The sequence below is a fragment of the Periplaneta americana genome, chromosome 4 (assembly GCF_040183065.1).
Source record: "Periplaneta americana isolate PAMFEO1 chromosome 4, P.americana_PAMFEO1_priV1, whole genome shotgun sequence".
Taxonomy (NCBI): Eukaryota; Metazoa; Arthropoda; class Insecta; order Blattodea; family Blattidae; genus Periplaneta; species Periplaneta americana.
In genome coordinates, this window is record NC_091120.1 from 148,339,597 (window position 1) to 148,353,585 (window position 13,989).

General features: G+C 34.3%; 1 protein-coding gene across 2 annotated transcripts in view; it reads left to right on the forward strand.

Moving 5' to 3' along the window:
• LOC138698303 (cytochrome P450 4C1-like) overlaps window positions 1-13,989 on the forward strand; it is a 103,175-nt gene that overhangs the window by 37,878 nt on the left and 51,308 nt on the right. Inside the window, exons 10-11 of one of the 2 annotated variants that reach the window (XM_069824122.1) lie at window positions 5,513-5,681; window positions 8,916-11,029. In XM_069824122.1, the coding sequence (XP_069680223.1) occupies window positions 5,513-5,681; window positions 8,916-9,271 (525 nt within the window). In that variant the 3' untranslated portion in view covers window positions 9,272-11,029. Of the gene's footprint in view, window positions 1-5,512; window positions 5,682-8,915; window positions 11,030-13,989 lie in introns of those variants that run through there. The other variant, XM_069824123.1, reaches the window with a different exon arrangement.

The window sequence follows — 13,989 nt, forward strand, 5'->3', positions numbered from 1 at the left end:
GACTTGGAAAGGAAAAGGAACTGCATTAGTGCAGTAGAAAATATTACCTGGGGGATTATATCACTTTTGTTAGTATATTTAACCGATAGAAATAAGGTCTAAATGGAGATCTTTTCAAGATCTAAAAATAGTTACGCGAAGGATTCTGATAACAATAGTCTAAGCTAATGGTTCTCAACCGCCATGCCGCTGCTCTCTGGTGGTCCGATGAGAGTAAATGGGAGGCGCGAAAAAAAAAAAAAATAATAATAATAATAATAATAATAATAATAATAATAGTAATAATAATATTATTAATAATAATAGTTTTATATTATTTTCGTACGAAGAAATATTACACTACTTAGCGTTAAACGAAAAAGTAATTAAATTATTTATTTTGAAATCGATCCGGCGGTTTCAGCAATATAGCACAAACTTCTCTGTGACAATGTAAATCAGATGCATTCTATAGGCTATCTTCCTTATAAAAAAGAAATATTTTTCCTTCAGCTAAGATGTTCTTAAAAAATAAAAAAAAAATGTTAAAACTTGTTTAAAATGGTAACATGCGTTACTGGCAAGCGGTATCGTTTCAATACTGATGTAATGCCATCGTCACTGTCTCTTGAACTGCTGCGGCTTCAACTAGTCTTGATTTTCGATGATTACTGTCGTCAGTGGTGGGGATGTGCTGCTGTTACGGTGGTGAGGGTTGTTTTTATATATTTGCTGAATTGTAACTGCAGCAAATTAAGCCTCACACACCAAAGATAAACGCACTACCGAAAATTCAAAAACAAAATATACCGATCAGGCCACTATTAAATTACAAAAATGCACCAGCATAGAAATTAGCGAAATACATTGACAACATTATAAGAAGTAGATTCGTTATTAAATTTGAGAACCCAACAATAACCGACACCATAAATCTAGTCGATAAAATCAAACATAAACATATTCCACACAACACAACATTAGCATCATTCGACATCTAAAATTTATACAGAAACATACCAGTAACAGAAACATTGAAAATACTTTTAAAAAATGCTTAACAGAAACGAAGTACCACAGACTCACATTGACGAATTCATGTATGTCATAGACATCATCACAAAACAAATTATTTCACACACAAATATTATTATGCACAAATTGAAGGATTAGCAATGCGTTCATGCATATCGAGCATATAAGCAGAAATATTCATACAGAATATAGAACACACATATATACTAAATACCACCCGGGTTCGATTTCCGGTCGGGGCAAGTCACCTGGTTGAGGATTTTTCCTGGGTTTTCCCTCAACCCAATATGAGCAAATGCTGGGTAACTTTCGGTGCTGGACTCCGGACTCATTTCACCGGCATTATCACCTTCATCTCATTCAGACGCTAAATAACCTAAGATGTTTATAAAGCGTCGTAAAATAACCTACTAAAATAAACTAAATAGCAACAATAACGAACACACAGAGAAAATAATATACTGACATCTATTCGTAGATGATATAGTAGTCCTATATAATGACAATAAAAGACAAACAGAAAACCTATCATATATACATCCCAATTTAATGTATACAATAGAAATAAAACATAACCAAAGTTATAAGATTTTCAGACAACATAATAAAAAAAAAAAAAAAAAAAACGAATTTAAGACATACAGGAAACCCACTACAACCACAACACATAAACACAATTCGACAAAAAACATGAAGCTTTCCGTATAATGACACACAGATTAACACACCAATGAACGACAACAACATTGAAGAATTGAATACAATCAAATATAGCATATAGCATAATACAACAGTTACAACCCTAATATAATGGACAAAATACAATACAATATACAATACAAGGAAACCGGAGGTTCATTGCCGCCGTCACATAAGTTCGCCATTGCTCCCTATCTTGAGCAAGATCAATCCAGTCCCTATCATCCTCAAATACATTTTAATATTTTCCTCACATCTACGTCTTGGTCGCCCCAAAGATCTCTTTCCCCCAGGTCTTCCAATTAAGACTATATATGAATTGCTGGATTCACCCATACGTGTTACATGCCCTGCTCATCTCAAACGTCTGCATTTAAGGGGATGGACCTACAGGAATGACCAAATATGTATCAAAATTGAAATTCTTTCATTTTTAGCATAAAATTACTTCATTGTATTGACTTCATTTCAGCGAAATTTCAATGTCGTTAGGAAGAAAATAATTGGTTTTACGCCATTTCAAATATGTGTGCCCAAGCTTCTTCGTTGAATATCCGGAGTTTACTTTATATTTTTAAACATATAATGTGTAACATCTCAGACAATAACAGGGATAAAATTTTCAGGGCATAATCTCACATTATAGGCCTACATGAGTAATTCTGTAAGAAAAATTTTACAAATTGTAAATCAAAAAGTAACTTACAAATAGACGTGCAACGACCAGGTGATAATAACAAATTCAGAAAATAACTTATAAATAGCAGTGCATGAATTAAATAAGGTAATGGCAAAGTATAATATGGTAATATCAGCAAAAAAAAAAAAAAAAAACGAAAGTCATGGCTTTCCAAGGGAAAATCTCAGTCCCTTGTAAAATATTTTTAAATGACTCACCACTGGAACAAGTTAGTAACTTTAAATACCTGGAATAATATATTAGGTTTAATAATACCTTAAATCTGGACATAAAGCTACATGTCTTCAAAAATACATGCGGAACGATGAAAAGAACGTTATGCAAAAAAAAAAAAAAAAAAGAAAAAAACCACGAATAAACACAATTCTAAAATTCCACAAAGTTATGGCTGTACCTGCATTACTTTATGGCTCAGAATGTTGGACATTAATTAGACAACAAAAAAGAAGAATAGAGGTGGCAGAAATGCGTTTCCTTCTCGGGATTGCAGGATATAAGTGGACAGACCGTATGAGAAATATTGACATCAGGAAAGAATTAAACATTTTTAACATCTTAGATAAAATTGGAGATTATCAATTATGATGGTTCCATCATGTTGAAAGAATAGAACTAAACAGATATCCACGCAGAATTTATAAATACAAACCAACAGGAAGAAGACTGCAAGGAAGACCATCAACGAGATGGACAGACCAGTTAATGGATCCATTAAATTTCCTTTGAAGACGGAACGGTCTATTGAGACCAATTCTTCCGGTTCCTGTTCCTGTTCCTGTTCTTCTTGTTCTTGTTGTTCTTGTTCTTGTTCAAATTGTTCTTCTTCTTGTTATTCTTGTGCTTCTTGTTCTTGTTCTTCTTGTTCTTGTTCAAATTGTTCTTCTTCTTGTTGTTCTTGTTCTTCTTGTTCTTGTTCTTCTTGTTCTTGTTCTTGTTCTTGTTCAAATTGTTCTTCTTGTTCTTCTTGTTCTTGATCAAATTGTTCTTCTTCTTGTTCTTGTTCTTCTTGTTCTTGTTCAAATTGTTCTTCTTCTTGTTGTTCTTGTTGTTCTTGTTCTTGTTGTTCTTGTTGTTGTTCAAATTGTTCTTCTTCTTGTTGTTCTTGTTCTTGTTCTTCTTGTTGTTCTTGTTCTTCTTGTTCTTGTTCTTGTTATTGTGTTCTTGTTGTTGTTTTTGTTGCTGTTGTTCTTGATGATGTTGATGATGACGGTGACGGTGATGGTGATGGTGATGACGATGGCGATGACGATAATACCAACACGTACAGAATTGCAGCTCTATTTATAAAACTAAAATACAAGATAGCATACAAAGCAAACAATGCAATACAGAAATATCTAAACAGTCACATTAAACAAACTAATAAATACAATTCAACAGGGGTTTACAAATTAAAACCAATACTGTCAAGCTTAATCCATAGGTTAGATTAAAATTTAATTCCTAGGTACAATGAGCACATTAAAGCAATAACTAAACCCTACATCACAACTCATTACACACAACATATTATTAATTAGCCGTACCCGTGCGCTCCGCTGCACCCGTTAGAAATAAATATAAAGTAATTACATAATTAAAATAGGACATTTGATCCAGGGAACACTCGTGTTTGATAGAAGGAAAATCGTTTAATATGTTACTTAATTTAAATTGCATCCTAATAATTAAAATGCGATCATTTTGATTTGGTGCAATGACAATTCCTTTAACATGTTTCTTAATTTTTATTACATGCAACCATAGTTTAATGAAGATTGACACCATTTACATTTAATGTGTATATTTTGTTTTACTTGTTGTAGGTTTCCATTGAATTATGGTAGTAACTAAATTTTAACCCTTGTTTTCTACGTATTCAGTAAATGGCGCTTGGCCCACTATGGTTCTGAACCCTTCAAATAACTTAAATTATATTATATACTATTACATATTATATTATATTATATTATATTATATTATATTATATTATATTATATTATATTATATTATATTATATTATATTATATTATATTATATTATATCAGAAATTACTGTAATAACATTATAGCATTATGTCCATCTAGAGAAACTACACTTTCCAATGATGAAATAATAATTAATTATACAAATCGGTTAATTTAGCTTCCGATATTACTTCACACAAACACAGAAACATTATCTGTAGGCTATCTTTCATAGCTTTCGATTGTTGCTGTCCAAGGCCCCTTATAGACGAAGTCATTTGTTTTTTAATTCATTACACGGCCTTAGATGGCAGTTATTTTAATTTTAAAACTCATTTACCTCATTAAATGTCAGTCCTATCAAAATTTTTCAGGGAATAAACCTTATCGAAAATTATTTTTAAAGAAACATTTTTTATGTAACATTTTTCACAAAAATCAATAATAAGCGAGATATTTCGATTTATTTAATTCAGGCCCCTTATAACCCCCTTTTAAATAATGTATTTTGAATGCCATATAGCCTACAATCTAAGTTACAACGAACTTAATTTATATTCCAATTTTCATCGAAATCCGTTCATCCATTATCGCGTGAAAAGGTAACAAACATACAGACAGACAGACAGACAGACATACAAACAAAAATTTCAAAAAAGCGATTTTAGGTTTCAGGGTGGTTAATTATATATGTTAGGACCAATTATTTTTGGAAAATCGAAAATTACCAGAAAAATTTCGGCTACAGATTTATTATTAATATAGATTATAACAAAGACAATTGCAATAACAGAAATAGATAATATGGAAATACTACACATCACACCAAAAAGCCCACAATTAAACATATTATTAGAACAGTACGAAATCTACACGCACATAATAACATTTATACAACATTTACTTAATATCCAACTAAAATTCAGTACTTTTGTCAGTGTCTTCCATTGCATCTTCACATTAAGTTTATCTTTATCATGTCTCTATTTCTCTACAACCTACATTCTCACAATGAGCATTAAGTCATAATTTGTAGAAAATAGAAGTAAAACTCAATTTAACATGCTATTTTCTAATTTTACTCTTGCTACAAGATAACTGCAGTTGAAATAATAAAAGTCTCTTACAAGTTGTTGCATTCCACTCTTTGCAGGACAGAGTATATCAGGAACTGAGGAACATTTTTCAGGACTCCGACCGTTCTCCTACCCCCAAGGATTTGCAGGATATGAAGTATTTGCAGATGGTCATCAAAGAAACTCTCAGGTTTTTTCAGATTGCTCCAGTAATTGCGAGATATGTTCCCCAAGATTTTGAACTAGGTAAATGTTAAATCCATGAGTAATTGCAACGTAATTTTCCTTGCACTTAAAAGTAGCAGATAAAAAAAAAGACACAAGCAATAAAAATTATTCAAATAACAAAATATACTAGTGTTATAAATAAATCGTAGTTATTAAGTTCGCAAACACTTTATCACAGGTTTTAAACTCTTCGCAACAAATAGCATATTTTATAATGTTACGAAGGACATTTATTAAGGGAAGGCATAGGTGAAATTTGACCAAAAACTAAAAAAAAAAAAAGTGATTTTTTGTTTTTATATTATTAATTAAGTACAATCTCCCTCTCTAGATTCTAAATCTATTTTAATTTTCGTCCTAGTGACCATTTAAGTATTCACAGGTATGTCAGATGTAGAAAACACTACGGTAGTTTTAATTTAAAATTTGTTTTTCTCGAAAGTTTTCATTTATTTATTTATTTATTTATTTATTTATTATTATTATTATTATTATTATTATTATTATTATTATTTTTACATTTCTCAATATGTAAAACATTCCACATGATGGAGTTTTAAAGCATTTTGCCATATATATTCAACGTATACTCAGAAAATACAACTAAAAAATCTGTCGTATCAATTTTTTCTACTCTTTATATTTCACAACTTATATTAACTGATAAGAATAAATAAATTACAAAAAAATAATAAATAAATAAAATTAGTATTCGTCACATTCAAAACATTTTATCTCTGCAAGCAACAAAAACTGAACAAAATCATATGACATTTTGTGTACGACTAAATATAGAAGAAATAAATTCATATTTTAAAATAGTGAAATTCTTCTACCTTCATCGTGTGTAAGCATTTATATAATACATTTCAAATAATGTTTTAAAAATTGTATCTCAAAATGGTTACACTGACAAAAATGAAAGTTGTACCACTACATATTCTTTAGGAGAGGCACATCTAGTAAAAATTTCAGTTCATTATGGTGAAAACTGTGGAATTAAAAAATTTCACCTATGCTTTCCCTTAAACTCCTTACAGAGGACATGTGCAGCTTAAATCAAAGAAACCACCAAATTTGCACTTTAACATCCTACAGAATTATACAACTATATTATTATTATTATTATTATTATTATTATTATTATTATTATTATTATTATTATTATTATTTTACGAAAAATCTGAAAGTTAGAATTTATAAAACAGTTATATTACCGGTTGTTCTGTATGGCTGTGAAACTTGGACTCTCACTTTGAGAGAGGAACAGAGATTAAGGGTGTTTGAGAATAAGGTTCTTAGGAAAATATTTGGGGCTAGGAGGGATGAAATTACAGGAGAATGGTGAAAGTTACACAACACAGAACTGCACGCATTATATTCTTCACCTGACATAATTCGGAACATTAAATCCAGACGTTTGAGATGGGCAGGGCATGTAGCACGTATGGGCGAATCCAGAAATGCATATAGAGTGTTAGTTGGGAGACCGGAGGGAAAAATACCTTTAGGGAGGCCGAGACGTAGATGGGAGGATAATATAAAAATAGATTTGAGGGAGGTGGGATATGATGATAGAGACTGGATTAATCTTGCTCAGAATAGGGACCAATGGCGGGCTTATGTGAGGGCGTCAATGAACCTCCAGGTTCCTTAAAAGCCAGTAAGTAAGTATTAATATTATTATTATTATTATTATTATTATTATCATTAGTAGATGGGGGCAATGAACCTCCGAGTTCCTTAATAGCCGTAAGTATTATTATTATTATTATTATTATTATTATTATTATTATTATTATTATTATTATTATTATTGTTGTTGTTGTTGTTGTTGTTGTTGTTGTTGTTGTTATTATTATTATTATTATTATTATTATTATTATTATTATTATTATTATTGATTTGGATTGGAAAGGGAGAAGGCTGTTTAGCAATCTTTACATGAAACAAGAAGTCAGTCAGGATAGGAGGAGAAATGTCAGAAGGAAGTGAAACAATGATAGGAGTATGTCAAGGATGTCCTTTATCGCCTACCCTGTTTAGCATCTGCTTCTAGGATTTAGTAAATAACTGTTTTCAGAACATTGGAGGAGTGATAGTAGGAGTAAAAAGAATAAAGAGTATAAGATTTGCTGATGATATGGCGTTGTTACCATAATAGGAGATGATACTGACGGATATGATACTGGAGCTAAATTACAGCTTTGAGCGGTATGGGATGAAGATATATGCAAACAAGACGAAGACCATGGATATAGGAACAAAAATAAAGAAGGTAAACATGGAAATTTGTAAGGAGGCAGTAGAACAAGTGGACAGCGTCAAATAAAAATAAGCACTAATATAAGCTGCCAGCAAGTAAAAAGAACAGGATAGCAATGACAAAGGAAGCTTTTAAGGAAAAAGGAGCATCTTCTGCGGAATTCTAAGGAAGAGTCTAGTGAATGGCTTTATGTGGAGTGTGGCATTGTATGGGGCACGACGAAATGATGCAAATAGAAGCATTTGAAATGTGAATATGGAGAAGAATGGAAAGAAATGATTCAATTTCCCGTGATGTAGGATATTTCTTTCCGTTCTACAGAACAGGGTGTTCATGCCTTATCTTATCCTGTAACGCCTTCACTATGGCCCAGAACCGTGTTAACCACGAGGTCAGAAAGGTTCCCTACGTCAAAATATAGTGCAAAACATCTAGCGCCTCAAAAAGAAGTGATTTAATAATGAACCATTTATTGAAATGTGCAACAGTGCTGTTGTCCAAATCGTTGATTGGCATTTCATAAAAAGACTATATAAGACGATTTAAAATCAGTGAATACAGATCTTTTGTGCATATGTACAGATTACGATGTCCATTGTAATAATGTAGTATAGATTACACGATTAATCGTGAGCAGAAACAATACTGTAGTTCAATGTTTCAGCAAATAAATTGTCCTTTTTATGATATGGACAAAATCCGTTCAACATTTCAGGATAAATCCCAGTTAAAGAACAGATATAGAGACGGACCGAATGCCAAAAAATATTTTTTGAGTATGGGGAATGCCAAAATCGCGTTTGTGCTTGAGAATTTCGTAGACGGACTTCGAACAAACCTCCTATTTCTCCTCTATAATTTATACAATGAAGAAACCATTAGAAAAAGTAAATTGTTTTACCACACGTACACGGAAATAAATATGGGTAAGAATCGTCGAGTTTTGATTTTTGATCTTGTGTTAATTGGTGAACTTTGTGTTTCAGGACATCACAAGATACCAGCCGGAGTTAACGTGATTATACCAATCATCATGTTACATCACGATCCTGATATTTTCCCCAATCCAAAAGAATTCAATCCTGACAATTTTCTACCGGAGAATGTGGTCAAGAGGCATCCTTTTGTATATATTCCCTTCAGCGCTGGCCCCAGAAGCTGCATCGGTCAGAAGTTTGCCATGCTGGAAATGAAAGTGATGGTGTCGAGTGTTCTACGACATTATGAAATACGTTCCGTTGACAAAGTGGAAGACTTAGTTCTTCTCTTTGAAGTAATATTGAAACCAAAAAACGGATTCAGAATATCCATTACCCCAAGAAAATCTAATAAGGTGGGTTAGAAGCCACCGTCAAAGATATTAACTTAAGAATGCAACACAACAGCAATGTCGGAAATATTCTTGTTTAACGTGGAATATTTTCATATTCAGATTTCATCCATTTTGGTGACAGCGGTAATGTCTTTATCGGTGGCGTTGATGTCTCTTCACGATAACTTAGTGATGCACTGACAAGCTAATGATCAGATAGTGTATGCGGAATGACTTAAGGAAAAGTGAAGTTGTTTCGTTTCAGAGTATATGGTACGTGCCGCGTCGTCCGTCTTTTGTGTACCTGGCGAGTACAGCAGAATACATAACGAAGGAACCCCGATCCGTTCACAGTAACATTGCAACGCAATGTATGCAGTTGTGTTATCCTGCTCAACTATTTAGTACGCATTGAATAGTGTAGTGCTGATCCATTCATAATGTCGAAGGCAAAACGTTCAATTCGCTCAGAGATACGAAGTGCAATTAAGAAGTATGGGAGTGACATTTTATGTATTAACGAAGACAATATCGTGTGTAATGTAGCCTAAGTAAAATTGAAATAAAAACCTGAACTGAGGCTATAGAAAAAAAAATTGCAACAGTACATCGCACAGGAAATACGTTGAATGAAATGTGAGGAACCAACTATATCATAATCATCATCATCGTCGTCATCATCAGCCACCGGCGTGGCTTAGACGGTTAAGGCGCTTGCCTGTCGGTCTGAAGTTGCGTTCGGGCGCGGGTTCGATCCCCGCTTAGTCTGATTAACTTGTTGAGTTTTTTCCGAAGTTTTCCCAAACCGTAATGTGAATGCAAGGTAATCTATGGCGAATCCTCGGCCTCATCTCGCCGAATATCATCTCGCTATCACCATTCTCATCGACGCTAAATAATCTAGTAGTTGATACAGCGTCGTTAAATAACCAACTAAAATTTAAAAATCGTCATCATAATTATCATTTAGTTGTACGGGTCTAAACGAAACTCTTTGAAAAGACATGTGTAACATGATGCTCAGTGCAAATATTCCTCTAAAGAAATTGAGTGATCCCCATTTTAGAGGTTTTCTTCAGAAATTCTCTCGATACAAAAACTGTTTAAGCGATAGGCGAAGACGATTCAGCTTCGACAACATACGAGAATATATCGTCGTTTACTAGCAACGCTAGTAATTCCATCAATGATGACGAGGTATGTGCTACAGTACTTCATTTTTCTCTTCCTTCTAACTGTACGGAGATACAGTAGCATGTTAACGTCGTCTGTTTACGTTTAAAACCTATTGAGCCAATTGTCTGAATGAAAAAAATGTAACCTATAGTAAATGTGCACCTACATTCAACGATAAGCCATCCCGCATCCACTGTCTACTAATGATGTTGTTTTTGACTGTGGCATTGATAATGTTTCTTCTGCTGAATACAGATATTAACCAGAGGACAAATGTGGCAGAAATTCACGAAATCCCTCGTGTATCCCTGTAATTGCATGAATCGCTTATCCTGTCTGTAAATGTACTTGTAAGCATCGTTATTGTATCGGTGTTTGGGTTTTGAAATAAATTGCTCACATTTATTTTCATGTCTGTCTTTATATTCCCCGCATTTGAAATTAACAAAGTAGAACTTCTCGATTATTAAGCCTGGTTCAGACGGTGCGTGTTTCTGTGATGGATTCCAAGGTGGCTGCGCGGATGGGTCACCTGCGTGCTGACTGGCTGGCTCCCGTGTTGCCTACGGTGATGGTAGTTGTTCACACGGAGCTGGCTCTTTTCACAGTTCAAATTGGAAAATCATCTGCTGTTTCATTTGTTGCCAACACTCATGGTCAGAAAGAAACTGAACCGTGAGTGGAAAATAACTAAAGTTCTGCATTAACAGTAGTAAATGTCGTAATAAAGTAATTAAGCCATAAGTGCAAAACAGCTAAAGTCCGATATTTAATTCTTGCTTCTTAGAAACTAGAGAATATAGAAAAAACAGATTTAGTTGGAAAACAACGGACATGGCGACATGGTTTCAGTGCTGATATTATTGTATGATCATTTTTGGTTTCCAGCCTGCAAACCATCACGAAAAATAGGAAGGAACCTACCCTCGAAGTCCAGCAAGCTAGCCATCCACGGAGCCACCAAAGCGCATTACTTCCGGTGAGTGACCACGCAGTCGACCCATCCGCGCTGCCAGATTGGAATCCATCACAGAAACACGCACCGTCCGAACCGGGCTTTACTTTACAATTCCTTCCTCATCCCATAAGCCCTCATCTCGAGAAAACAATGCAACTGATAATCGAAACGATTCACACTTCAATATGACATCAATTAGTTGTTTGAAATTATCGTACTAATTGATGATGATGATGATGATGATGATGATGATGATGATGATGATGATGATGAGATGATGGTGATGATGATATTACTGAGATTAGGATTAATTTCCTGTTTCACTTTGCCGTGATGGTAAGACATAATTAGCTTTTTTTATATTTATACATTTCTTTATGGGAAGGTTATCCTTTTGTGTTCATTATGAGATTAAATTACCTTGGGGATAATTATGAGTAGCAGTCAAATGAAAACGGATCAGACGGCAAAAACTATAATAGAACATTTATTACCTCAAAAGTAATCCCCAAAACTGTTTATACATTTATTCCACTGCGAAGTAAGACGATCAATCCCATTCTTTAAAAAGCTTGTGGGCTGTCAACCGAAACAATTCTTTACCCAGTCACACACGTCTTCGTCCGATGCAAAACGAAGTCCAAGAATGTCTTTCTTAATCTCTCCAAAAATGTGAAAATCGCTTGGGGAGAGATCTGGGCTGTAAGAGGGAGGGGCGGTGCTGAAGCTTTTTCCAACCAAATCTCTGAATCGTATTCCTCACGGAGTTGGCAGTGTGTGGGCGAACATTATCATGAAGGATAACCCCGTTTGATAGCATTGACTTAATGGAGCGTCTCAGGTTCTGTAAGTTTCTCCGTAAAGCTGTGCATGCTCGAGAAATTCAACAAGCAGAGGATCCCTAGAATCGAAGAAGAATGTCAACATGACTTTACCGGAAATGTAAGTAGTCCAAAACACGCTATGAAATGTTTGATAAAACCATTTTTATCTGAAAACAAGCAAAAACGAGCAAAATTTTATTAAATTATTCGTTTGAAATATCCCAAAGAATACCTCTGAAATTAATGACATTACTTATGTTTCATTCTGTATAATATATGGGTAAACGAAATGAGTGTTACTAAGCTCCTTCTTTTACGAAAACAGCTTTGCGCATCTTAACGGAGTCAGCTAATGAGGCTCATTGTAAACCTTTATTTATTGCAGAAAGTAGGGTCTATTCTTACGACAGTAAATTTTTATACTTTTCAATGTTTACTCCAAGTAAAATGATATCTTAGTAATGATTAGAAACCGAGATGTTAGTTACATAGTTATCAAACACGACTAATTAAATCATTCTTGAGTTGTACAGTTCGAGAGGCTAGACCTGACATGTGAGCTGCGCGAGAAGGGAAAGGTTAGGCGATCAGAAAACGAGTTTGATGTGAGGGGTGACGGTCGTTAATATAACACAAATCTACAGACTCGGAAGTTCAGCTCAGACTAAAAATTTATTTTCCCCCTCCATACCCACTGCTGATGTGACACGGTGCGTGATGTGGTCACACACACACACACACACTATAATAACTCTGTGATCAGAATTAATGAAGATCTAGCATCTGTAGCTCAATGGGCGCAGAAGTTTGGACTCAGACTAAATCCAGACAAATCACAAGCTATAATAATTGGCCAGCAACGAGCATTAAACAAAATAGATCTAGCCACTGTATCAAATACAAAAATAAATAATACTACAATTACATATAGTAAGACAGTAAAAAATTTAGGGATATATTTAGATTCAAATTTTAATTTTTTAAGTCAAGTGACCTACATATGTAAGAAAACTTTTTCCATAATTCATTCCCTCAGACACTTAACGAAAGTTTTATCTCTCAGCCTTGAAAAGAACCTGATCCAAAGTTTAGTGATGCCCCATTTCGATTATTAAGATTCTCTATTCACGAATCTAAATACTGATCTTGCCCATATAAAGGCTGCGTCAGAAAGAACGGATGGATTTCAAACTATCGACACCAACGAGGAGAGAGATATAGTGAGGGGGACCACGACTGTTGGTTCAGCCATTGAATGCAGTTTCAGTTGAGAATATGGTGTTGGTCTGGTGTACAACGTGCTTTCATCGCAGAGACATTTTTGAAAAATGAAGAGTCTGTGATCGCCACTCAGGACTCATTTCGTCACGCTAGGATTCCAACTCGGAATACAATTTTGTGGTGGGTGGCTTCATTTCGTATCACAGGTTCAACATTAAAGAAGAAATCACCTGGACGAAATTCGTATCACAGGTTCAACATTAAAGAAGAAATCACCTGGACGAAATTCTATTGCACTGAGATTTCCGAGGCTACGGTAAGATCTCGCGCCCTGCGACTTCTTTCTTTGGGACCATTTGAAGGCGTAAGTTTGTAAACATCGATCACATACACTGGACGAACTGAAGACGGCGATTCGTGAAGAAATCGTGGCAATTGCACCAGCTATGTCTGTGAAAGTGATGGCGAACATCAGAAAACGCCTCGATGCCTGTATTGAAAGCCAAGGGCATCATATGGATAATGTTGTTCTCCATAAATAAACTGCATGTATTGGTGAATATGTTGAT